At 45.6% G+C, this 27,388-nt stretch overlaps 1 protein-coding gene across 2 annotated transcripts in view; it reads right to left on the bottom strand.

Moving 5' to 3' along the window:
* Window positions 1-27,388, bottom strand: part of DPY19L4 (dpy-19 like 4) — a 101,305-nt gene that overhangs the window by 7,137 nt on the left and 66,780 nt on the right. For both annotated transcript variants that reach the window (XM_073631987.1, XM_073631988.1), the window contains 7 exons: window positions 25,729-25,887; window positions 22,754-22,873; window positions 22,381-22,501; window positions 21,311-21,367; window positions 18,681-18,763; window positions 12,805-12,937; window positions 4,963-5,121 (listed from right to left, as the gene is read on the bottom strand). In XM_073631987.1, the coding sequence (XP_073488088.1) occupies window positions 4,963-5,121; window positions 12,805-12,937; window positions 18,681-18,763; window positions 21,311-21,367; window positions 22,381-22,501; window positions 22,754-22,873; window positions 25,729-25,887 (832 nt within the window). The remainder of the gene's footprint in view (window positions 1-4,962; window positions 5,122-12,804; window positions 12,938-18,680; window positions 18,764-21,310; window positions 21,368-22,380; window positions 22,502-22,753; window positions 22,874-25,728; window positions 25,888-27,388) is intronic.

Raw genomic sequence — 27,388 nt, 5'->3', positions numbered from 1 at the left:
CGCATTTATTACTGCCTGTGCGCTCCGCATCCGAACCAAGCTCAGCGATGGGCAGCGGGCATACCTATTTAGCCTATGATTGGCTGAATAGGTCACGTGCGGGAGGCGGACACGAGAGTCTGTGATTGCTCATATGTGGAGGCGGGGCTGGACTGTGGGTGATCACGGCCGCCCGGAGTCCCGCCTCCTTGCCTGGCATGTGCTCTGCTGTGTCTCCTGGAGTCCTCACTAAGGTATCTTTCTCATCTGCCCTCTCGCCCCCCCTCTGTCAGCATCCCGCTCTCTGTAAGCCACTCCCCCTCTGTCAGCTCCCCACCCCTTTCAGTTACCCCCCCCCCTCTGTCAGTTAGCCTCTCTGTCAGGTACTCTCCCCCTCTGTCAGCTACTCCCTCCCCTCTGTCAGCTACTCCCACCCTCTGTCAGCTACTCCCACCCTCTGTCAGCTACTCCCACCCTCTGTCAGCTACTCCTCTCCCCCTCTGTCAGCTACCCCCCCCCTCTGTCAGCTACTCTCCCCTCTGTCAGCTACTCCCCCCTCTGTCAGCTACTCCCCCTCTCTGTCAGCTACTCCCCCTCTCTGTCAGCTACTCCCCCCCTCTGTCAGCTACTCCCCCCCTCTGTCAGCTACTCCCCCCCTCTGTCAGCTAACCCCCCCGTCAGCTACTCCCCCCCCCCCCTGTCAGCTATTCCCCCCCTCTGTCAGCTACTCCCCCTCTCTGTCAGCTACTCCCCCCTCTCTCTGTCAGGCCACCTCCTCTCTTACTAACTTTCTCTCCCACCCCTCCTCTCTCTCTCACCCCACTCCCCCTCACAGCCCAAATCCCCTCCCCCTCTCTCTTTCTCACCCCCTCTTTCTTCTGCCTCCTCACCCCCTTACCTCCTCCACTCACCCTTTCTCACCTCCCTCCCCCACCTCTTCTCCCCCCTCAGGGGGCGAGGGCCCTATGATTCCTAACAGCGGCCCTGTGAGTGAGTGCACAAGTTTGGATGTGTTTTGATTCCTGTGTCCTGCTGACACACTGGGCACAGCGATGCAGCACCTGCCTCTACTTTGCCTTCTCTCCAAACCCCCCACACAATGGAAGGAAAGAAGGAAAATAGCACTACAGTAGTGCAGCTTCGCTCCGCCCCCAAACTCCGGCTTGCACATTTCCTGGCTCTAAATGGCTCTCGGTAAGGCAGTCTAATGTGGGTCTTTAGGGGCAGGGGGCACTGATGGGGGGGCGGCATTGAAGGACCAGGCCTTGGGGAGGCAAAGGGAGTAAATCCGGGCCTGCAGACCAACCAGTCGGTCTCGCTGAGACAGATTTGGAGAGCAGTGGGTCTGATGACCTCATGCTTTCCTGCAGTACCATGGGCGAGATTTCACCAACGTCCATTGCAACTGTTTCTATTAAAAAACTGGGACGGAGACGCAGGGTCCCTGGAGTCAAGGGTCTAGTTACCTGCCAGGGTAAAGAGAAGCTTGTGGTGGTGGAGGACAATCCTGCACCTAACAAGAGGTCTCCCATGGTCCATTCCTATATCCCAGAGAATCACTACGGATGCGAGTGCCTGGGGATGGGGAGCTCACTTCAGCAATGCAGTAGCACAAGGAGAATGGACCTCGAGGGAAGCAAGTGCTTCATCCAATCAGAGAGAGCTGCTTGCAGTTATGAGAGCCCTGCAGGCATTTCACACGGAAATCAAGGGTCACAATCTCCAAATTCTTTCCGACAATATCGCGACAGTCACGTTCCTCAACAAACAGGGAGGCACAAGATGCTGGATACTTCAATCTATTGCCCAGGAGATTTTATCTTGGGCAGAAGGGAACCTGGCTTCAATTTCAGCCGTGCACCTGAAGGGGATGCAAAATTGTCTGGCAGATTATCTCAGCAGCTTCCGGGTAGATCGGGACAACTGGTCCCTTCATCCCAAAGTTTTTGCGGATCTCACCAACAGATGGGGATGTCCCGAAGTGGACCTGTTCGCAAATCAGAACAACCACAAGACAGAGGGGTTCTTTTCCTTGAACCCAGCGGATCAATCATTGGGGATCGATGCTCTGGCAAATCCTTGGCCATTCGCCCTCTGTTACGACTTCTCGCCAATCAGACTTATTCCGGAAGTCCTCCGGAAGTTTCTTCTAGAAGAAACGGATCTCATCCTAATCGCCCCTTTCTGGCCCAAGAGGCCATGGTTTTCCCTGATTCAGACTCTGGTTTCGGAGCCTTCACTGACTCTTCCGAAGAGAAAAGACTTACTATCACAGGGTCCAGTGTCACGCCCACACGTGGTTTCCTTAAACTTGAGGGCTTGGTATCTGAAGAAAAGATACTGAGCGCCCAGGGGTTCTCTGACAAGGTAGTTAACTCTAGTAAATTGCAGAAAACCAGTCACTAGAGCCATATATTCCAAAGTTGTTATCTGAAAATCAAAGATTAACTCATGATTTTCCTTCAATTTTGGAATTTTTTCAAGAGGGTGTCAACAAAGGTCTTTCTGTTAGTACCTTAAATTACAGGTGGCAGCTATCAGTGTGTTCCTCCAGTTTTCTCTCCTGGAAAATCCCACTATAGCCAGATTTTTCAAATCAATCTCTAGGGCCAGACCAGTAGTGGTGAGAAGTTGCCCAACTTGGAACCTGTCCCTAGTACTTCAAACTCTGGTTGAATTTCCTTTTGAGCCTCTTGAAGATATCTCAGTTAAGTTACTCACATTAAAAACTGTTTTTCTTGTAGCCGTTACCTAAGCTCGTAGGGTAAGTGTGTTGCAGGCCCTATCAGTGAGGGAGCCTTTCCTCACGATTTTTGAGGATTGAGTTGTTTTAGGAACCGATCCAGGTTTTTTGCCCAAGGTGGCCAGTACATTCCACCGATCTCAGGACATTGTACTGCCAACCTTTTGTAGTTCGCCACAAGGCGACCTAGAAAGAAAGTTTAGTTTTTTAGACGCGAGAAGGATTCTCCTACTCTATCTTGAGGTCACCAAGACCTTTAGAAAAACTGATGCCTTGTTTGTTCTCTTTTCTGGAGTTCACAGGGGAAATAGTGCATCTAAAGCCACTCTGGCTAGATGAATAAAGCAAGCTATCTCTGAAACTTACAAAATTAGGGAAGTTCCTCCACCTTTTGTTACTGCGCACTCAACTAGAGCCTTGTCTACGTCTTGGGCTGAGAGGGCTGGTGCCTCACCGGAACAAATTTGCAGGGCTGCCACATGGTCCAGTTACTCAACCTTCATTAAACATTATTGCCTGGATCTCCTATCAGCTCAGGAGCAGGCGTTTGGTCGTAAGGTTCTTCAGGCAGTTGTCCCTTCCTAGACTGGTAAGTTCTGGCTCATCGTCTCATGGGCTGTCCTGGAAGACGCTTGGAGAAAAGCTAAGTTAGACTTACCGGTAACTCCTTTTCTGAGAGTCTTCCAGGACAGCCAGATTCCCACCCGGTTTTGTCTGAAGTTATGTGTATTATGCATATGTTTTGCAGGGACGTCCTACGGTTCTTGAGAAAACTGACATGGGGCCTGGAGGACCGCCCTTTTATCTGGTGGGGGTAACGTGTTTCCTGTCCTGGTAGGAGGAGCCCAAGGTCTCATGGGCTGTCCTGGAAGACTCTCAGAAAAGGAGTTACCAGAAAGTCTAACTCAGCTTTTTGCTTCTCCTACAGACACCAGAACTTGATAGGGGGGGGGGGGTGCTTTTACTATTCCCACTGATACCAATACTGGAGGATTTTACTATTCCCACTGATACTAATGCTGGGGGGATGTAACTGCTCTCACTGACACCACTGCCAGGGTGCTAGGGAGGCTACTCTCCTGGATTTCAATGCTGGGGGGGAGGGATTTACACACCATACTGGGGCGGGGGCTTTTTTTTACTTCCACAGATCACCAACATAGGGGCATCTGTGATTCCAACTGACCACTGATCCTGGATGTGCTGCCATATTTTTGTGTAGGACTGAACAGGCATCTAAGGGATATTTTTACCGTTAGATATGTCTGTGCACCTGTTCGAATAAAGCCTTTAATTCTCTATCAGACCTTTGATTAAGTTAACAGGACTGTCCATATGAACAAGCAAAGCACGCCAAAAACCCCAAGCCAGGAATTTACCGCCGCAGCAACTGGCTGTGCCGGATCATTCTGGATGATTATTATTACTTTCGCACTGAGGTGATCTAGCGTTGGATGTACCATGTCTATAAATATGCATGTTCAGGGTATCTGCTTTTGACCACTGGATGGTACCTTAACATCCAAATGCTCTCTAATATCTATGGGTAGCTTGAATCACTGAACAGTTCCTCTCTCTGGGTAAGTGGAAAGATTTCAAAGAAAGGCAGTGATGATAAATACGGTGGCAGTCATGGCTGACCTTCTGAAAATGCTAGTTACCTGGCTATTATTCTGTCCCACTCATCCCAATTTAAAACTTAAAACTTCAGGTTTGGGATGACCAGCAGGTTTATGTCAGACATTAACCACTTACTGGTCTTGAATGCTTGTAGCTTTTCCTTTATCAAGTGTCAGACAACTGAAGTCTGTGGGTCACCTCTGAAAGCAGGGAAGTTTTGGAAATCACGAACATCAAACAAATGCTATGCTGCCCCTGAGAGCACAAGCCAATCAAACTATGCATGTGACTGTTGCAAAGTCCATCTGGTCTTTAACTACAATCATGGAAGCCCCACTGCCAGTACCAACATGCAGTGAGGAATGAATCACTGAACAATTGCAAGGAGTCATCAGTAATTTGCTTGATAAGCCAGTGAGGTCATTAAACAGGGCTGGTAATCCCAGCTGATCATTAGACATTTGAATCCATGATGACCAGTTTGACTTTTACAGGGAGTGCAGCCAGAAAATAAAACGGGTTTAAATCAAAGCAACACTTACGCTGAGTCTTTTGGGAACCTTTGCAGTTCCCCTGCTACATTATATTGGTGAAACTGTTTTTTTGAAAGGTAAACTTACATGATCATTTGCAACATCAAGCAAATCTTTTACTCTGCAGCCCTTCATTCCAGCTACCTCATTACAGATTGAATCTTCGATCACCACATAGTTTGCTTTATAAGAGGTTAAGATCTTGTAGATATCTTCTGCTGATCTCATGCTATAGATCTGATAAACCTGCAAGACAAAAAGGAAAGTACATATGATACAAACAGCTGTGAGAGCAAAATGCCTAATAAATTAGTTCTTAATTCATCCAACTGTTGATCTGGCTCCCTCTAGTGGCCCATCAAAGGAACATTTTTAAAGAGACACTAACATGAATGCAACTTGTGTTTATTCAACGATCAAGAGGAATATTATCTTATACATGTTTTATACCAAGTGCCAAATCTCCCATTATTTAATGTAACTATATATAACGATATAATCTATCAATTGTATATCTACAACAATGCCTCCAGAATTCTTGCTGAATGACTCCAGTAATAACATCTAGTACAGGCCAGGCCATTTTGATAATGTACTGTATTCCAGATTGTATTAAAATTTAGAAAGGCGGGGGTGTGGTTTGGCGATGGCAGCGTGAGATCGTTCTTTCTGGAGCTCTGTATGGGGGAGACCTGAGAACCGGCTGCTGAACTGTTGGAGAAAGCCGCAATTACATGCCAGGGGACCGTAAGCATTCGCTGGTCACGGGGGAGCAGAGGGGTCCCGAAATTACCCACTATATTTTACGACAGAATACCGTCTCCTCCCCCACTGCTCTGGCCAAGATGGTGCCACCGCGAGTACACCCAGCGGTAGCCGCCGCTAACAGCAAGGAGGGCACACAGGTGGGGGCTGCTGCAGCCAGTGATCTGTCTCCACAGTCTGACAGACCGCTCTCTCCCATACTGTCCCCGGCTATCCCACACTTAGACCCGCAGCCTGGCTCTGTTCATGCCGGGGGGACGGGCTACACTGCAGAGGGCTCCCTCCAGGACATAGTGGCGGGCCTGCCCTCTAAACAGGACCTGCAAGAAATGGCAGCCTCTATTGTGAACGCTCTCTCGAGGGATCTGCACGATCTACGCCAGCAGGTGGATACGGTAGAGGAGAGGGTCATGGTTCTGGAATCCTCCACCTCCACTACTGATGCACACATAGCCTCCTTGGAGACGGAGCAACTGGCCTTCCACCGCCATCTTGTTGAGGTTCATTTGTGGCTGGATGATGGGGAAAATAGGAGCAGGCGGAACAACCTGCGTCTGCTCGGCATCCTGGAAGCCACCATGGGGCCAGATCTACGTGCCACTGTGGTGGCCATCCTGAACCAGATCCTGGGTAAGCCACCGACCTTGGAGTTAGAGATGGATAGGGTCCACCGTATACCGGGGCCCTGGGCCCCATCTCAGGGCCCTGCCACCACGGACCTTTCACGGGACGGCCTTTGCAGAGTGCACTTCGTCACCATAAAGTTGGAGATCCTTCATTTGGCCTGGGTGAAAGGCCGATTGACTTTGATGGAGCCCTTATCCGGATCTACCCTGACATCTCCAGGCAAACACGAGCCATGAAAGGGCTCTTGTGACCCCTCCTCGAGGTGGTACGTGAAGCTGAAGCTACATACCGCTGGGGTCACCCTTTCCACCTGTGCGGAAGCAGGGTACAGAGTTCCATCTCCGCTCACCAGACCAACTCCAAGACCTGTTCAGCTCCATCAATAAGCCTGCTGTGAGTGTCCCCAATTGGTTTGACTACCTTCTATCCCTGGAGGCGCTTGGCCCACCTTTGCCTAGGCCGCAACGGGACAGACTACCCTGCTCTCGTGCCCCTAGTCGTGAGTCTGGAAAACTCATCCATCTACCCTGGTGATTGGTAAGACATTACGGCAGTTGTTTCTGTGGACCTTTCCTGGGCTGTTCCACCAGTTTTCTGGGCTCCCGAAATATCTGGATCCCGACTTCTTTGATCCTTTGGGGCTGCCTTGATAGGCACTTCCATCAGCCCCTGACAACCCTAGTGCATAATACATCACTCAGACTATTGTACATGGAGGGGATTCCTTTACTACATTAGGGGGAACTTATCTGTCTGTTATTGACTATGGCATTAGGCCATGGATGGAACTGCTCGGTTTGGTGCACCGCTCTCTCCTGCTCCTCTGCCCTTGGGTGGGTGGTAGGGGAGAGGGGTGCTAAAGTTGGAGACCTACGGGCAGGCACCAAGTCCCAATTGTCCGGGCCCCTCCCAACTATCACTGGCCATGGTTACACTGGCCCCCCTGGTATGGTCCCTAGGCGACTCTATCTCCTATGTGACTTCCACAGCCGCTGGATCCCCCCCCCCTTTCTCCACCAGCATGCCTATGCTGCTGCTCTCCGATTAGGGAGCGCTTACTGGGGCCTGCCTGGTGGCTCTCCATAGGTTATAGTAAATGTAGGTGATGTCTAAGCTGCTAACACTGCCTCTGTCTCCCCTACTGTATTTTGTTATTTTTTAATGCAGCTTCCTTACATGTATCTTTGTGGATCCTCGGTTCTGGTGCTCTGTGATACTGTGCGGTGTCCCTATATGTGTTCTATTCTTTCATATCTGTCGCCTGCTCAGAGCCCCTCTGATTTACTCACCCCACCCAGCGCACCATTACTGTATGGTCCCAGTTGCTGGTACACAGCCCTCCAGCTTCGATCGCGGTTTACTGTTTGTAATGTTGTTATATTGCTTTGTTGGTTCTTACGCTGCTTATAATATGGTTCTCAATGTTCTCTCCAATTATATTGTTTGCTTTCTTTATTGATTTATTGCTGCTCAACTTGAGCAGGCCCTAACACTCCAACCACCCCCCATTAGGGTGGACCCCTGTGTAGGCACCTTAAGTGCTTAGTGGGGGACCACAACATACCTACGTTAGAAAACGATTATTTCCTCCCTTCCCTTCCCATCCTCCCTCTTCTTTCCTCCCTTGCTCTCTCTCCTCTCTCTCTACTTTTTCTATCACCTTGCCTACTGCCCCCCGACCGGGGGGGACTCCCCGCTGGGGGACCTCTCGCACATCCCACTATTGCCACCCGCAAGTATAGGTCTCTTCAAGGTCACCTCCCTTAATGTGCGTCGTCTAAACGTACCAGAAAAGCGCTCTCAGTTCCTAGCTGATCTGCGCAAAGGCAAAAGTCAAGTAGCTTTTTTGTAGGAAACGCACTTTCGAAGTGATAATATTCCTAAACTAACGGGGGCCTTCCCAACGGCATACCACAGTGTCCCTCCAATCTCCAAATCTAAGGGGGTTAGCCTCCTGGTAGCTAAATCAGTGCCGTGGACGTTCGAAGCTCTATGAGCGGACGCACAGGGCCGTTTTCTTCTTCTGAAGGGGACAGTGTTTGACGTGCGGGTCACCTTTGCCAACGTATACTTCCCCAATGTGGACCATCCACAATTCCTGCGGAAATTTCTCCCTGAGCCCCTGGAATTTTCTGAGGGAATGCTTGTTTTTTGGGGGGGGGGAACCTAAATTTCAGTATGGATGACGTTTCTCGTGGCGCCTCCCATCTTTCCTATTTGCGTCTTAAGCGCATGAGGGCAGATCTACACACCCTACGTCTGGTGGACTCCTGGTGGACCCCTTGCTCTTGCTGTCACATAAAGACTTATCCAGGGTAACGTCCACCTCTATTGACTACATGGCCTTTTTGGACCATTCACCGGTTCACCTGACACTCCAATCGGGACCGATGACCCAGATCCCCCCATCTTGGAGACTGAACGAAGCTTTGCTTCAATCAGAGGAAATCCGTTCCGAGTTACTGTCCACCATTTGGGAGTACTTCTCTATCAATGGGGAGTCAGTATCCAACCCTTTGGTGGTCTGGGAGGCTCATAAGACGGTTGTCAGGGAGGCTCTGATCAGGATAGGAGCCCGTCTCAAGCGGGAGAGGACTCGTCGCACGGAAGAACTCCTAGCTTTGATCCGTAGCCTGGAGTGCACGCAAAGGCTAGTCTCGCACGCGCACCCTTTCAGGACCTTCTTAAAGCACGTGCAGAACTTCGCTCGCTGTTATTCCACAAGACAAAACAAAAATTGGCATGGGCGCACCGTACCATGTACGAATTCTCAAACAAACCTGGTGCACTGCTGGCGAGAGCACTGAGAGGCCCGCGACATACATCTCTCATATCCTGGCCTACTCTGGTCGGAAGCTGACCATGTCATCTGACATGGCGACAAAGTTTAGGTCCTTCTACGAAGGACTTTACAACCTGGACAGACCCTCCACTGATGAACCCTCCACTACGGGTGGTTTCACCCCTCGGTCGTATCTAGCCACGTCTGGTATGCCATCACTTCCTATTGCTGTCCAGGAAGAGCTGGAAGAGCCCATCACGGCAGCAGAGCTGGGAGTGGCCCTGACCAATTCCAAACCGAAGAAGGCCCCTGGCCCTGATGGCCTTAAACCAACGTACTAGAAGGTCTTCTTTGACACGCCTTCCCAGTCCCTGGTCTCTGCCCTCGACTCCATCAGAGAAGGTAAATCTTTCCCAGTAGACACTCAGAGCCTAGATTTCCCTTATCCCAAAAGAGGGGAAAGACCCACTGTGATGCGGGAACTATCGCCCGATAGCGCTCTTGAACACAGACTTGAAATTGTTTGCCAAAATATTGGCCAACAGACTGCTCTCCCATATACCAAGTCTCATCCACAGAGATCAGGCGGGCTTTGTGCCACAACGGGAACCGGGAGACAACACCGTCCGGGTGGTGAACTTGATCCACGCAGCTAGGAAATCTAAGCGGGCCCTTCGCCTGCTGTTTATTGATGCGGAGAAGGCCTTCGACCGAGTGGACTGGACCTTCATTCGGGCCACTTTAGAACACATTGGCCTCCGTTCCTCTATGCCGAGTTGGATACTATCCCTTTACTCCCAACCCACTGCAGCAGTCAAAGTCAATGAGACGAGGTCCAACTTCTTCAACATCAGCAATGGCACACGGCAGGGCTGCCCCCTGTCTCCTCTCCTCTGCAATCCCTTCAGGAATATGGAGCCCTCTCCTGATTCCAAATCGATCTATCCAAATCCTCCATTCTCAACATAACAGTGGGTAGAGATATTGTTCATCGCCTACGATCAGAGTTTCCTCTGAGATGGGCAACTAACCTTATCCGTTATCTGGGAGTCAATGTTACCTCTGACCCTTCGGATCTGTATTCGGCAAATTTCCCCCCCTACTTCTCTGCCTTAAGGCAGACCTCGTCCAGTGGCACTCTCTCACGTTGACATGGACGTTGACATGGTTTGGTCATTGCAATGCCCTCAAGATGACCCTGTTGCCAAGGGTTTTATATCTGTTGCAGGCACTTCCAATTCACCCCCCCCTGGTATTTTTCAAACGGATTGAATCTATGTTCTGCGACTTCGTCTGGTCTTACCGTAAGCCACGCATCAGGCTTCAACTTCTCCATCTCGCGAAACATAGGGGCGGGGTTGGCCTCCCGAATCTAAAATCCTATATAGAGCGGCTCACCTCAACAGGTTAGAGGACTGGCATTGCTATGCAGAGGCAAAGCACTGGGTGGTCATGGAAATTGAGGATTCCAGAGACACGGCTTAAAGCTGGCCCTGGTTCAACGCACCTTTGCCGAGGGACCTTGTTGAACACCCTACATTAGCCAGCACGTTATCGATAGTCAGAGGCACTCCTCGGTCTCCTCGCTTCCCTCTCCGATGGTACCGGTTCTGGGAAATCCAGAATTCATACCTGGTCTCCAGAATGCCCATTTCAAGCAGCTGGCCACGGTCAATCAGCTTCGCCTGTGTGACTTTTTGGGGCCCGACGGTCAACTCTCCTCTGCAGCTGGGGTGTCTGCTACAGACCTCTGGACTTTTGGAACGACCTGCAGCTGCGAAACTTTCTTCGCAGGTGCCTGCGGTCAGAAGGAGAAGATTCTCCACTTCGCCCAGAAGTCCTCCATAGCCACGAGAGTCCAAGAGACTTGTTACAAAATCATGACCCGTTGGTATAGGGTACCCACTACTCTGTACCATTTCTTTCCGCAAATCCCAAGTCTATGTTGGCGCTGTGGTACCGCAGAGGGTACAATGCTACACATTTTCTGGGACTGTCCCAAACTCTGACCCTTTTGGCTCGAGGTGACCTGCACGATCAAGCATCTGACTAACGTTTCTCTGGAGGGGAACCCCGCGGCCTGTCTACTTCACCTTACAGGGCGACCCATCAAGAAATACAAAGTCTCCCTCACCATCCAGCTGTTAAATGCTGCCAAGGCTTGCATTCCCCTCTGCTGGAGATCGGAGAATCCGCCGTCAAAATCCATGTGGTTTTTTTCTAAAGTGAACGACTTGAGAGATATGGAAGATCTCACCACCACCTTGCACAACAGGGAGGAGGCCTTTCGGGAGAACTTGGCAACACTTTATATAAACGTACGACTACCTCCGTGAGGTTGCACAGTCTGATTGATCCATTGGGTCTGCTTTGCTCTCTTGCCGGGGGCGCTACTCTACACTGCACTACTCTGCTCTGCCTCACCTCCCTACTTGTCTTTCTTTCTATACTCCCCTTTATCTTCCCCCTCCCCTTCACCCACCCCTGGACCTTACCCCCCTCTCCTCCCGAGAGTTGCCTTACCTATCACCCTCTCTCCCCCTCTGTATGTATCCTGTCCCCATAGTATCTATCCAGTCATGGGCTGTTTTGATCAGATATTGTCAATATCATAATGTCCATAACCCAAGTCATGTATCCCATGTCTGGACCCAGCTGGTCTTTGGGATGCCCTGCCTCCCAAGCAGCTGTGCGAATTTTCTGTTAGATATAACTCAGCATTTGTTATTATAATGTTCTGGGTCGCGCTAGTGATTGTTTGGATGCCACCCCAGCTTCGCACACCGTTTGTCTTTCAACTGTGCTTTCTTATTGCGCCTTCCTCATTGTGTACTGCCAGAGTCTTAGATATATTTGATATGTTTGATACATTTGATATGTTTGATTTTTTATGTCTGATCTGCTTATTACTTTATATGACCCTTTCTGTTCCTTATGTTAGTGCTATTAACTTGTATCTCTGCTGTCTGTTTTAGACTGTTAAATGCACTTTAACAGTCAAAAGCACAACAACGAGCAGAGTGCTCCAAATTTCTGACTACAGGGATAAAATCTCAGGCTCAACCCAGCCTCAGTGTTCACCACTGCAAGCTCTTACAGGTTTGCAGCTGCTCAATTCCTAAACAGTATACAGGTATACCTCACTTTTTTGGGACCAGAGCATGTATGTAAAACTAAAATGTACTTAAAGTGAAGCAATACCTTTTTTCACTTTTGGGGGGTCAGGGGCTGTAGGGGGGGGGATCAGGGCATATAGTGGAGAGCCATGGGCTGTAGTGAGGGGGTCAGGGAGTGAAGTTTATAGTACTGTACAGTAATCCATTTGCGTTAAGGCAGCAACTCTGGGCTGGCTGGCGGCTGGCGGGAAACTCTGGGCTGGCTGGCGGGAAACTCTGGGCTGGCTGGCGGGAAACTCTGGGCTGGCTGGCGGGAAACTCTGGGCTGGCTGGCGGGAAACTCTGTGCAGGCTGGCATGGCTGGCAGGCAACTCTGGGATGGTGGGCATGGCTGGCAGGCAACTCTGGGATGGCTGGCAGCATGGCTGGTGGGCAACTCTGGGTTGGCTGGCGGGCACTTTGCCTCTTCACTGGCGACAACTCCGGGCGACAGCTCCGCCTCTTCCAGGCCATACTGCAGCTGCGTGGCGCGGAATGTCTGTACTTGCGAGGTACTTTATGTACACTTGCGGGGATGTCTGTACCCGTAAGTGTACTTAAAGCGGGGTATGCCTGTAGTATAGAAATTGTATACATTACATGTTCATTCCTCTTCATCAGTTCTTCGTCATTGTATACAGGTAAACTTGTCACCATCCATCCGGTACAGAGTTTTATGGCACCCATCAGCTGAGGACTCCCAGCAAACACTGCAGCCAAAGGAGCCTGGCTTCTGCAAGCAAAATTACATTATTATATACATGACAGAATCCTCTTATTAGTGTGGCATTATTTGTCAGTAGCATCACCTTATAGAAAAATAGAAAAAAATAAATGTACAAACAGGAAATCCTATTGCACTTGCTGTGATACAGTGAAAAAAAGACATAAAAAGCTAATGGAGACACAGCCATGCTCCCACACCCACCTCTTCACTCTGTCAGTGCCCTTGCTCCATCGTTTAATGTCTGACTTCAGTACTTTATAAGCCTTTGACCTGGACCAAGCATGTAGCTACTGTAAATTTCTCATGTCTAGATTTGTTCTGGGTTAGCGACTGAAGCACTAAGCCACTGCATCAGCACCACAGCCAGTCCACTAAAATGTTCCCAAAGGTGAGATCAGTAATGGCAGCCTATATATTTCTTTGTCAGGTCAACTTTACAGAGAACCAGTCACAAAAGGGTTTAAGCTAGAATCTGAACATTTAGTTTTAGATATCTTTCATAGGTGGGCCTGCAGCAGGATAACGTATGTATCCTATTATTAGGCTATTCTTCGTTTGTCTTACAGTGTATCTAAACCCCTGAAACAAAAATATAATATATTGCAGCTTATCAGTCTTTAGCCCCAGCTCACACTGCCGCGACTCGTCATGCAAGTTAAGAGTCAAAGTTGCATGATAGCCGCAATGAAACCGATCTAATCGGTGCACTACTCTGGTGCGACTTCAATACGACTTGCATTGACCTCTGTTAATGAAGTCGTATGCATGCTGCGATGAAGTCGCGCAGGGATGTCAGATTCAAAGTCACGTGACTTTGAAGCCGCAGCAGTGTGAACAAGGGCTTAGATGTGGTAGCTGCATTGTTTTTTTCTCTAGGGTGACAATGTTCACTCATTATTCTGTATCTATGGGGGAGCAGCTCCGTCACCCTCAGACATGGAGTGTGTAAGCCCTCATGCACACTGGATGATTTTCTATCCTCCTAGAAATCTTATCTCCTGGCAGGGGTGTTTTGGAAGAAAAAACGCTTGTAAAAGTGTGTAACGTGTTTAGGCATGTCTAGCTGTGTCAAGTGTTTGGGCATTAATTAATTTCATTAGCCAGAAAAATAATTTAATCTGGTCACTGAAATTAATTAACGCTCAAGCGCTAAACACGCCTAGCGTTTGCAAGTGTTTAGAAGCATCTAGCATTTTTTCTGCCAAAACTATGCTATTCCTGGACTGGCATTGAGTTTTCTTTCCTGCCTCTAAACGCCAATCTGTACATTGACACATAGGCTAACATGAACGGGAGTTTAGAGGCAGGAAAAAAAACAGCAGGCGCCCCCATGAGCAGCTGAAAATATCCAGTGTGCATGAGGCCTAAAGACTACAGAACACCGCACCTCCTCCTCTCCATAACATATGGGGGTGTTCTGCAGTTCACAGAGGTGAACTGGCCACCTGGCTTTAGATAAGGCACCAGACTAAATAGGACAATACCGGATTTCCGGATGGATCATTTTTTGACCCTTATCAAACAGATTCAATAAAACATTTTCAATGATATATTTAACAGATCAAAAGGGAAATAGCATTTTTGTTATGGTTTACATACATCTTAAGATGGTGCTTTAGAGACAAGATTCAAAGCTGAAAAGCCCAATGTGGCATCTAACAAGGTGATAAAAGCAGAAGTAGAGTCAGAAGTAGAGTCAAATAAAAAAAAAATGTTGGCAGGTAGAATTTTTATGCTAGAATAGACTCTGCATGTCTCCTTTGTTATAAAGACTTCTCCCTGCCTATCAGTGTCTATAGGCCCATGCAGAGCTCAGCTAACAGCTTCAGCACAGTCATGTGCTAGGACAAAGTAACTTCCATGTGCAGGAATTTCATCAATCCAGCCTGGCCAATCAAAAGGCCGAAGGCTACGAACTTGGAAGAATGCTGAGAGAAAATGTAAGCGCTGTCGACGGAGGGAAGTGCCAACATTGTAGTGCTGGAAGGGATCACTTGCATGGAAAGTCTGCCATACTATGATATGCTTACTAGCTAGCTCCTGGGGTCCCAAAATATTTTATTGTGGTGGTTTTACTTCCTTCTAGAGGCTAGCCCCACACTTTGCACCATGTTACACCCCCAAACTATTCCCCCTTTGTGATGGCGTGCAGGGCTTCTTCTCCTCCATCAGCTGTCACTTTTGAAATCGGCACATTGTCCCATTCACAAAGATCCGTGAAGGAATAAACTACAAATCCCGTCCGCCTCCGTGGCATTTCTTCATGGCACAAGAGTGCTGTAATCACCAAACTCGTCCATTGACATTTTCTTTAGCTCTCCAACTGAAAGCCCGTACCTCAGTATGGACAGAGAGCTGGAGGAAGAGTCTGCAGGAGCCAGGCAATGCACCTGCGATCCACTGATTATGGATGCATTGCTCTGCAGGCTCCTATGGGAAAAAGAATAAATACACTTCTTCCCTGCAAATGTTTTTTTTTAAAGGTCAACTTAGCCTTTAACAATATTATAACACATTACACTTTGAAAAAAAACTTTCAGTAAACAAGCTTTAGCCCTGGTTAAGCAGACATTCACTGCTACTCTGACTCAGTTTAATGCAGTAAAACCTGTATTATTTAGGGAACAAAGATCAACACAGCTGCTGGTGACTAAGCATTGTGTACTAAACATTGAATAATTAATGTTTAGTACACAAGGCACATTCTACAAAACTTCTTTCAGACCTATGGTATGTGTAGATATAAATGTTTAAAACGTACAAGTTTGGCTTAAAGACCTATAATTAAACTCAATATAAGGATAAATGTCCTGCAAAATAATTATGGAAATGTCCAAAAGAAACATCTTACTTATTTGTAAAAGGTTAGGTGTACTAAAGATTATACAAAAAAAAGATCATTCAGCGTTGGAGGGGTTATTAGGGTGTTAAAGCTGATGGGAGACAAACAGAGGGTGGGGTTGTGGCTTTTATGTTTTGCTCAAAATAGAATTAAGTCTAAAAAAAAAAAAACAGAAAGGACAGAGTGGGCCTTTCACAATCAGAAGATCTCAAGAAATGTAATATGTGTTTAACAAATCCCATTAAAACTATACTGTCAGCGTAGGGTGTAATTAACTTTTAATTATACAGAAAGGAACACAGTAATTAAAGAAAGGAAGAATGCATTTAAAAATCTGCTAAGCTCTGTGGTGCCCTTTATTACCAGTGGTTCTCAATCTCAGTCCTCAGGTACCCCCAACAGGCCATGTTTTGGGAACTTCCCTTAGATAAAATAGCTCTTCTAGATACCATGTCACTGATATTGATTTAAAGCAGCTGTGCAAAGTAAAGGAAAACCTGAAAACATGGCCCGTTGGGGGTACTTGAGGACTGGTTGAGAACCACTGGTTTACACGATACCGCAAGCTCTAAAAACAAAACAAAACAAAAAAAAAAAAAGGTGTTGCCGTCAGCTCCGCCATTAGGCTACTTTCACACTGGGCCCGCACCGCATTATCGGTAAAGCGCTGCTCCTTTTACGGGTGATTTTAACTCCCGCCAACGGCCAAAGAAAGGGTTAAAACCGCCCGTGTTGCGGCGCTTTCGAAACGCTTTTCAGGTGCTTCAGAAGCGCTGTTCATGCATTCCAATGGGCAGGGGAGGTTTAGGAGCGGTGTATACAGCGCTCCCAAACCGCCCCAAAGATGCTGCTTGCAGGACTTTTTTCCCCGTCCCACAAGCGCACTGCCCCAGTGTGAAAGCACTCCGGCTTTAGGCATGGGAGGCGGTTCTGAGACACTTTACAGGCGCTATTACGCCTGAAAAATGCCTTCAGTGTGAAAGTAGCCTAACTGTTACTTCTAGGGTTTTAGGCTCCATTCACACTTCCTGATTTGGAATTTCAGGCAAAACGGCTGTTATTTTGCCTGCAATTCCAAATTGCGTGACAATCGCCGCACAACATGTGACGCATGTTTGTGTGCCATTATTCTTTAATAGCACCCCAAGAGAGATGTGATTCTGCCGAAATGTCACATGACAGGATCACGTGCCAAACTGCGCCTTAAAAAATTGTGTGAAGATTGTCACCCAAAAAGGAGTAGGCGCTTCTTTTCGGATGACAAACATGCATAGGGCAACCCATTCAACTGAATGGGCTGGCCATGTGTGACATGCAAATCACTCAACTAAAATCGTAAGCAGGAAAGCTTGTTCCCACAACATAAAAGTGTGAATGCAGGGTCATGCATTACCTCTGAAATGAATCCACGGGGAAGCTAGTTCTATTCAATCAACAGGCATACACTGGAACTCTTTGAGTTATGACACAAATGTGTTTTTAATTTTTGTTTTTTTCCAAGAGAAACTAAACTCTGCAAGCTGTGCCCTAAAAGAGACAGCCATAGGGCAAAGAAAAAGTCACCAGTATTACCCATTGTTTCCCTGTAGCTGATCGTTCCCCATTACTGACCTACCAAGCCTTGTTCTGCTCTGTGCATCTGTGTGGAGGTGGCCATCTTGGTAGAAGCAGAGCTTTGCATCCCCATGTCAGAACCTCCAGCATAGAGAACTATGAGCAATGCCTCATTCTAAATCTCTGGAGGCTAGCAGCCAGAGGCAGTAATATCTTAGATACCACACTGCAAACATACAGCTATGAAACTCTAGGCACAGGAGTACCTAGGCTAGGGGTGCTCAACCCGTGACCCACTGAGCCCTCTGATGTGGCCAGCGACCTCAAACTGAGAAAGCCCATGTCGGCCCATGCCCGGGTCCGACAACCCCGTGATCGCAACACATCATTGTGAAAGCAGCTTTATAGGGGGTTCAGACAGTAAGGGCTTGTTTATATTTGTGCTTTGGGCATGGTAAAACCCCATAGTTAATTGTGGCCTGTGACCTGTTACCAAATAGTATAACTAAAGGCAAAATTTTTATTTTATTTTTGTATTAAGTGCAGAGGGATTAGAACGCTTGTCAGGTTTTTGTTGCGGTCTGTGTGGGAGATTCACCCTCTTTATTTATCCTGCTTACCATTATCATTGCAAGTAAAAGTAAAAGAAAATCCCAAATTTTGGGTTGTCCCCAGAAAAGCAATAGAGGGGACACTAATTCTGGTGACCTGGGGATCCTCAAGAAATTTCCTCAGTTTTCAGGGATTTCCCTCACTTCCTTGTTGGCTATGGGACAGAAAGTGAAGAAAAATCTCCACAATGGGACAAAGATGGTGAAAAAAAAACTTTTGCCTATAGTTCTACATTAAGTGGCCCACACTCTTCAAAAGGTCGAGCACCCCTGGCCAAGGCAGACACACATACCAGGAAGTGAACTGCTATTTTTTTTTTGGAGGACTTTCAGAAAAAAAGTAGATTTTGCACGAGACTACTTAGGCACAATTAACATTTCTAGATGTTCCCTAGAATATAGTGAATTTACACTTTTTGAAGCCGAGGTCTAATTTAAAGCTCCACATCTTGGAAAGAATGCTGCAGAGGTACACCTTCGCTGGTGTACTACCTCCCTCTATACGTTTTACTGTAATAGAGCATTCTGAAGTTTTTTTAATGAACCCAGTGTAGTAGGCTTTTCATGTACAGCTATAACTATGCTGCACACTTCTATGGACATGCATTATACATCTGTATTAGTTAGCGCTGACTGTACAGTGTGCGAGAAAAGATAACAGTGCTATAGAATTAATAATACATTCCTTTTTTGTGTTGCTTTTACTATTGCCTTTTGTGGGAAACATCATATCATTTCTTACTTTATCCAGTTCATGAGCTCCACGGTGTCAGACTCATAGTGTTCCTCCAGTTCTGATAACTCATTGACAATTCTGGGTATGAACTGTTATTGAAAGCAAAACACAAACTATGAGATAAGAGCATGTTTATTACATTCTACTAACCTGTATGTGTAATAAGGAGCTATATTTAATAAAATGGTTGTTCCAAATCTTATATATACATGCTAACTGTCCACCTAACCTACAAAATATCTGCCAGTTATTACAGATGATTTTACCTGATGACTAGTTTTCTTGTTATAAATGGAGTCTCCTTCCCTGTTAATAGTGTAAAGTGCCAGCCCGTTGTCATTGTGAAAACAAACCTGCCCAATACATCCTTCCAAAGTCATCAGTGACTATGTGGTTCATGTGCAGTTAAATGTGTCTAATTTGTACCTGTACCTGTGATAGTTACAGCTTAAAGCACAATTTAAATCGCTGAACTCTGGGCACAAAAACTTTTTTTATCCTACCTAAAACATCCTGAAACTGACACTAAATGACACTGATACTAAATTACATTTAATTTTTTAATCCTACCTAAAATACACTGACCCTGACCTAAGTCAAACTGTGATCTACCGATTTTACATTTTTCTCCTCTAGCAGGAGAAAAAGATGCAACGTTGTTGAGAGTGCAAAATCTGATACAGCTGTGAATGGTAGCCAATCAGCTTGTTTAATTAACCACTTCAATATCAGGCACTTATACACCTTCCTGCGCAGACCAATTTTCACCTTTCATCGCTGTCGCACTTTGAATGCGCGGTCATGCTACACTGTACCCAAGCTAAATTTTTATCATTTTGTTCCCACAAACAGAGCATTCTTTTAGTGGTATTTGATCACCTCTGGGATTTTTATTTTCTGCTAAACAAATAAAAAAAAAAAGACAGAAAATTTTGAAAAAAAAGACGTTTTTTTGTGTGTTTCATTTACAAAACTTTGTAAATAAGTATGTTTTCTCCTTCACTGATGGGGCTGTACTGATGGGCACTGATAAGGCGGCACTGATGGGCACCGATGAGGTGACACCAATGGGCACTGATAGGTGGCACGGATGGGCACTGATGTACTGTAATGTATGTCACTGATGGATGCCAATCAGTGCCAAACAATAATGCCTGCCAATCAGTGATGCCCATTGTGGGCACTGATTAGCAACCATTGTGGGCACTGATTGGCATCCCTGGTGGTCTAGGGTGACATATCTGGTGGTGATATCCCTGGTGGTCCTAGTGGCGTCCCTGGTGGTCCTAGTGGTATCCCTGGTGGTCCAGTGTGGGCATCCTTGGGCGGGCTGCGCTGATAATCGATCAGCACAGACCCCCCCTGTCAGAGGAGCAGCCAATCGGCTCTCCTCTACTCACGTCTGACAGACGCGAGTGAGGAAAAGCCGATCACTGGCTCTTCCTGTTTACATTGTGATCAGCCGTGATTGGACACGGCTGATCACGTGGTAAAGAGTCTCCGTCAGAGACTCTTTACCTAGATCGGTGTTGCGTGGTGTCAGACTGACACCCCTCAACAACGATCGCCGCGTTGTGCGCCCCCTGGGGTTCGCAGCGGCTCAATAGCCTGAATAGACATCTGGTCAGGGTATTGAAACCACTTTGCCGCTATATGGCGGGCGGCAAGTAGTTAAGCTTTGACAAAAAAACAAACAAAAAAAAACCTAGAAGCTGATTGGTTTCTATGCAGAGCTACACCAGATTTTGAACTCTCCAGGTTTAGTAAATGAACCCCAATATTTCAAGAAGAGAAAACAAACACAGGGGTGGGCTGCACAGTGACTGACCACTGTGATAGCCAATCAGAGGCTATCACAGTGATCAGATTTCTCAGTTCCCGATCAGTAGTACGGGACGCGGGGCTCTTGGTGAAAGGCAGGTCCTTGTGTACGCTCCCAGCAAAAACACATGTGCACATATATGTGGCCCCACGGAATATAACCCACTTCAGTGAGGCTATATTATATAGGCTATATATATATATATGTGTGTGTGTGTGTGTGTGTGTGTGTGTGTACATGCAACAGAAAAGAATTAAGGTAATTAAGACAGTTAAGAAAAAGTTGCAGTAATACACATATCTGGGGTTTAGTTATGTCAATGGAATTACATTTTAATTGAAAAACCCTGAAACATGTCATAATATTTATAATATAGAACACAGCAAATACATTGTATTGAAATGCCTTCTGTATATTTTCTACTTTTAAACTTCTATCTTGCCTTGGCTTGTCTTCCCAAAGGCCAATGTATTTGAAAATGTGAGGAGGTATCAATGTACAATACTGCAACAGTCAAATCCACTAATATGGTCTCGAAATTCCACCCCAATTGATGATTGTTCCCAGCTCCTGGTCATTATTAGCGACATTTATACGGGCTGCCTAGCCTGCCTTTGTATATGCTCTGCCTTATTAGTGGTGTTCTGTAATGCCTCGTCTTATTTCCTCATATGGAGTTGTCATATATTCTTTCCATTGTGTTTTCTATTATAATGTCTGATTCCTTAAACATTAAATAAATAAAAATAAAATAATTCACTGACACTAGAAGTCAGGATGTTATAGTAACATTTGGGCCTATGAATGACCTTACCTCTCTCCATAAGCTGAAGCCAATCACTGTGGGGACAGCTGCACTTAAGATGAAAGCCTATAAAACAAGATAGGAAGAGTTGATGTGTCAAAGCGGAGATCTAGTGTACATATCTGTAAATGTAATAGGCAGGGCTTTTTTTCAGCAGGAACTAGGGGGAACTCAGTTCCACCACCTTTGGCTCAGGTCTTCTGCTCCCTGCTCACCACTATCACTTGGTAACATTGAAGTCCAGCTTCTGCGTTTACAAGTGATAGCTTATCTCCCAGTAGCTCCCATAGGTCAGATCTCCTGCCCAGATCCCACTGAGTGCCAGACAGGGACAAGGGAGATACAGAACAGGTGCCCAGGGTTTAGTGCAGTCATGGGCAGGAGAGGGTGCATGGTAGACTGCACCCTCTGTGGTTTCCATTTTTTCCCTGGTGACCAGTTGTTGATGCTCCTACTGCATAATCTCCCTTGCAAGTGACTGTAGTATAGTATGGTATGCTAGGAGGTACTACAGCTGGATAGGTGTTTCAGCTTAATATTGCAACAAAGGTAAGATATATGACAGATGGTGGAGCTTTTAAGGCAGGGGGGATGAGGGCAGTGGAGGGAGGGGGTTGTATGCAGAGGGAAGAGCTACTAGTTGATGCCATTTGGCAGGTATGTGTGTGTGGCGGGCATGGTTGAGTTCCTGCACCTATTCTCTGAGAAAAAAAGCCCTGGTAATAGGTAAACCTATGTGACACAATGGGGTTGATTTACTGAAACTGGAGAGTGCAAAATCTGGTGCAGCTCTGCATAGAAACCAATCAGCTTCCAAGTTTGTTTTGTCAAAGCTTAATTGAACAAGCTGAAGTTAGAAGCTGGATTGGCTACCATGCACAGCTGCACCAGATTTTGAACTCTCCAGTTTTAGTAAATCAACCCCAATAAATTGATCAGTAATGTAAACGGGTAGGATATTTTATAGATGTACCCCTTATGGATTAATCTAATAAAGCATTATATAAAATAATGTAGCACTGTAGGGAGGCTGTCTTTCATGACACTAGTACAATTTAGGACTAATGTGGATTTCTTACCATGAGGACTGGATGGACAGTTTTCACACGGATCCACCTGAGCAGTGTAATCCACATCTCGGGGGAGCAAACACCGAAGGCAGCAAGGACACAGACATAAGGCGTCCACAAGTACTTCACTCTGAAAGTACAAATCTTCACGTATCACCCCAAGCATTACATGGTAAAACTAACTATTGCTATAAATCATGACAATATAATGATGCATGTCTCTGTAACAGCGGGCCCTAAGTTCCACAGAGTCTTTAGCAGTACAGGTTGCCCAAGTCTGTTGAATGTAACCTGATATTTTTTATTTTGAACCTATACACAGTGAAGGCAGTCAGTCTATATAACATCCAGAATACAAACACAAAAATTCAGAGGCTCTTACCCCTCAAAGGTCATAGCAAGGGAGCCCAGGAGAAGACTTTGGATGACATGGTAGATGACCTCTGGCCTTTCTCCTATCCGTCCTTCCCTAGCGAGGATATGAGCACTTACAGGCACACCACTGTAAGAAGAATATTGAACTTAAGACATAAAGCATATCATAGAAAAAAGTACAGCGACTCCAGGCAACCAGTGAACTACTAGAAAAAAACAAAACAGGTGTAGCGCTAAAGGATGGAATGTCCAATATGTAGAAACGTATTGGGTTAATCCTCCCAAAAAGGAACCAAAAAGGAACCAAAAAGTACATTTATGTATATTGTACGCCCTTTGGGTCCATCCCATCTGGTAAGCCTCTCCTTCTTCAGGTGGTGTTGTGTTTATCTTCACCAGGGATGTCTTCTTGAAGTATCCATTTTCTTGAAGGACTTCTTATACAATATACATAAATGTACTTTTTGGTTCCTTTTTGGGAGGATTAACCCAATACGTTTCTACATATTGGACATTCCATCCTTTAGCGCTACACCTGTTTTGTTTTTTTCTTGTCTAGGCCTTGTTGGTTGTGTTAGCTGCTATTCTTTCTGTGTAGGGCAGCGCAGAATCATTTTGTATATATAACCAGTGAACTACTAATATTATCCAGTACACACTGTGCAGAGGAATTTACCAAAACTGGAGCAGCTGTGTATAGTAACCAATCAGCTTGTTTAGATAAACTGAAAGCTGGTTTCCATGTACAGCTGCTCCAGATCCTGGTTGCTCCGGTATTAGTAGATTCTCCTCTGTGACTGGGAAAAGCCCACTAAATATATTTTTATATAATGGCCTTGGATGCACTTGGAATCCTCTGGGATGAGTTCATAGCAACAGTACACAAAAGACTTAAAGAGGAACTGCAGTCTGCTCACATAATTTGTAATAAAAAACATCTTTGCTATTCTGAAGCTTCCCTCCAACCACTTTGCATATTATTTTATATATACTGTGATCCAAATATGCTGCAGAAATCTCCCTCCACTAAGTCTGGCTGCAATCATTTTAAATGTGGGCAGCTGAAGCTGCTGCCTGTTCACTTCCTGGATTTACACAGACACACATCTTCAGTTCTGCAGCTCTCATTGGTCCTCTTATGACTCATCCCCCTCCCTTCCTGGCAAACTCTCACAAGAGTTAGAGAGATAGCTGTGCATGGTGTCATAAGCTTAAGCTTTTTTTCAGACAAGAAGCAGGAAGCGGACTGTATAAAGGTATTTACTGTTGTTTCACTATCCAAAGTTAAAAAACAAAGGCAGAAGATTTAATAGATGGAAAGACGAAAAAATTACTCAAGGTCCGCTTTAAGCAGCCCACAGATGACTCGATTTGCGTTCCTTCCGCCACAGTTGGCAGGACAGAAAATTTGCTTGATTCCCCATATCAACACAGTCAGTGTTGATGGGCGGGAAGCCTCCCACAGCGCTATTTGTGTTATGACAGTGGTGGAGTGGGGATGGGGCAGCAGAACACAATGATGATGGATTGACTTGGGTACAATCAGCCTGGCCATACATGGATCGAATCTTAGCCAGTCCCTGCTAAACCAGACAAATTTTGATCAATGTATGGCCAACTTAAGTCTTGCCTCGATAAGTATGATAAATCACGGCAAATCAGACCATGTATCTGTCACTGAAGGACAGTTTATCAACGTATTGTTGCAATTGCAATTCAGATGTGATCAGATCTGAGAGCTACTGTAGGAGCCTACAAGTTTTTTCTGGCTTCTTTAAGAGAGATTTGTGGTCTGACTATGAACATTTAAGAATTTACATATTCCTAAGTAAATAAAATAAGCTTTAGGCCTCATGCACACTGGACGTTTTTTGACTTTTTTACAGCAACTGTTTTTGGCTGTAGGCAATTTTTTCTACAGTCATTAAACTCTCTATCATGTTATCCTATGTGTCCATGCGCACATAGGCTGTTGTCAGCAGTTTTGGGCAGTTGCGTTTTTGAGCAGTAAAAAAACAAAACAAAACTATTGGGTTCTGAAAGACGTTTTTCAGCTGTAAAAACGCTCTAATGCTGATAAACGTAGATAAACGCTCAAAAACATCGCTCACCAGCATTTTTTAACGTTTTTGATCCATTGAAAGATAAAAAAAATGTTTTCTTCAAAAAAACCCCCGCTAAAACGCTAACGCAGAAAACCACTAGAAACTGCTAATAAACGCTAAAAATTGCTATTGCAAAAACGTTGAAAAAAGTTGAAAAACTCACTGCAAAGCAACTGACGTTTTTATAACGTTATTTTAACGTTCAGTGTGCATGAGGCCTTAAAGAAGCCCTTACCTGCTGGAGGCACTGTGGAGAAATTCACCCTCAAAATTCATAAGAGATCAGTGAAGTAGCATTGTGTCTCAGCATGCTCTCGCTCTCAGTGTTCTCCTTTGCTTTCTGTGTACCTGCTCTGTTGTTTTTTAGTGATTAAAAGGCTGTCAGGCTGATAGAGAGTAGGAAAATAAGATAAGCTGTGTGTTTCTGTGATAAATTTGAGTATGAATTGCTCCACAGTGCAAGCAGCTACAGAGGTCAGCGGGGGGCTTGTTATGAAGCCTATTTACAAATTATAAACATGTAATAGTCTGGCCACTGTTGCACTTTAAAGCAATGTAGAAGAGCTTGTACAGGTCATGTGAGCTGTGTGAAGGGGGGTGTGTTCCATCCCTCCAATCAGCTCTCAGAGCTCTCCTCACAGAGCTCTGCAGAGAGTAACTTCAGCTCTACACCCCCTTTTTTCTGAACTCTCATTAAAGCTTTTTATATTCTGGGCTTTGAACAGATGTAGAGAAGAGAATACTGCAGATAAACAGGTACAACGTATGCAGGATTTTTTCATCTCTGTGTATCACCTGAGGCCAGTCACTTCACTGGGTATATGTAACGGTTTACAACTACTTTAATGCTTTTTTTCTGAAGCAGGGAATTTCTTACCAAATTCTTTTAAATATTCCCTGGCATATGGAGCATAGGCAGATGAGCAAAACAAGGATGTAGAAAGGCAACAAGGAAGACTGAGTGAGCCGTATAAGGTAATCCTGAGATGGTGGCTGGAAGGACTCCTGGCAAAGCAGCCAATTCACTGTGAAGTTTCTATGGTACAAAAAATGTCAAGACGGTCAAGGTCAAATCACCCAGAACCCTCAAATATTATAATATATATATATATATATATATATATATATATATATATATATATATATATTTTTTTTTAGCAGAGACCCTAGGGTATAAATTGGCAGTCATTACAATTTTTTATGTCACACGGGATTTGCGCAGCAATTTTTCAAATGTGATTTTTGGAAAAAGAACACTTTCATGATTTTAAGAAAAACAAAACACGATATTTACCCCAATTTTTTAGTATAATGTTAAAGATAATGTTACGCTGAGTAAATAGATACCAAACATGTCACGCTTTAAACTGCAGTACTTAAAAATCTCCATAGGTGACACTTTTTTTTAACACGTTACCAGTTTAGATTTACAGAGGTCTTGTGCTAGAAATATTGCTCTCGCACTAACGATCGATACCACATGTGGTTTGAATGCCGTTTACATATGCGGGTGCAACCTACATATGTGTTTGCTTTTGCGTGCGAGCACAAGGAGACAGGGGTGCTTTAAAACTTTTTTTTTTTTTTTTTTTTTTTTTTTACAGTTTATTTTATTTTTTTACACTTTCTTTTTAATGTCTTATTTTTTGTTATGTAAACATCCCTTGTTATAGGAATAGGGCATGACAGGTCCTCTTTATGGAGAGATATGGGGTCTATAAGTCCCCACATCTCTCTTCTATGCTGGAAAGCCTGAAATTAAAAAAAAAAAAAAAAAAATCTCAGGCTTTCCAGCAAAAAAACAGCAGTGTTTACATCTGCCTTACATCTGCCAGAGCTGGAAGTGACATCAGGACGTTGCTTCCAGCCTCCGAAGGTCATAAACCTGGGAGGCCAACCATGTGATCCCCGGCCAGCTCTATGGCAAACCCCTGCCAGAGGCAGATTAGTTCTCCAGCTCCCCAATCGCACGGGAGAGTCCGGAGAAGCAACAGAGGGCGGTGGGAGGACGTCCCCCCTCCCCCTGTAAAAGCAATCATGGCTTTTACATTGCAGGGAGTCAATCGCCTCGTTGAAAAAAAAAAAAAAAAGGATATATCTGCCTGTAGCTGCAGGCATCATTCAGATATCTCCACTCTAAGTCCCCCACATCATATGACATCAACCCGGGGGAAGTGTTTAATATTTCTGTGTTCCCACTGCAAACATTAGGCCGACCATGCTTTCTTTTTAGCAATCAAAACAACAACACTGGCAGCCATAAAAATTTGACAAAGGTTTTGACTAAGTGAGTATTTTGAATGTAAGACCCGGTTCACACAGGGACTACTTGTCAGGCGACTTAGCCACCTGACAAGTCGTGTTCCGTTCTGTACAATGAAACCATTCTAATAGGAGTGACCCAAGTCGCTCCGACTTAGAAAAAGGTTCCTGTACTAGTTTTGGGGCGACTTCAGGTGACTTGCATTGACTTCTATACAGAAGTCATTTTGCAAGTCGCCGCTGAAGTTGTGTACAGGTCGCCTCTGTGAGTCGTG

Source organism: Aquarana catesbeiana, linkage group LG05 (assembly GCF_042186555.1).
Source record: "Aquarana catesbeiana isolate 2022-GZ linkage group LG05, ASM4218655v1, whole genome shotgun sequence".
Classification (NCBI taxonomy): Eukaryota; Metazoa; Chordata; class Amphibia; order Anura; family Ranidae; genus Aquarana; species Aquarana catesbeiana.
Note: the sequence above shows the minus strand (reverse complement) of the source record. Positions and strands in the feature narration are given on the sequence as shown.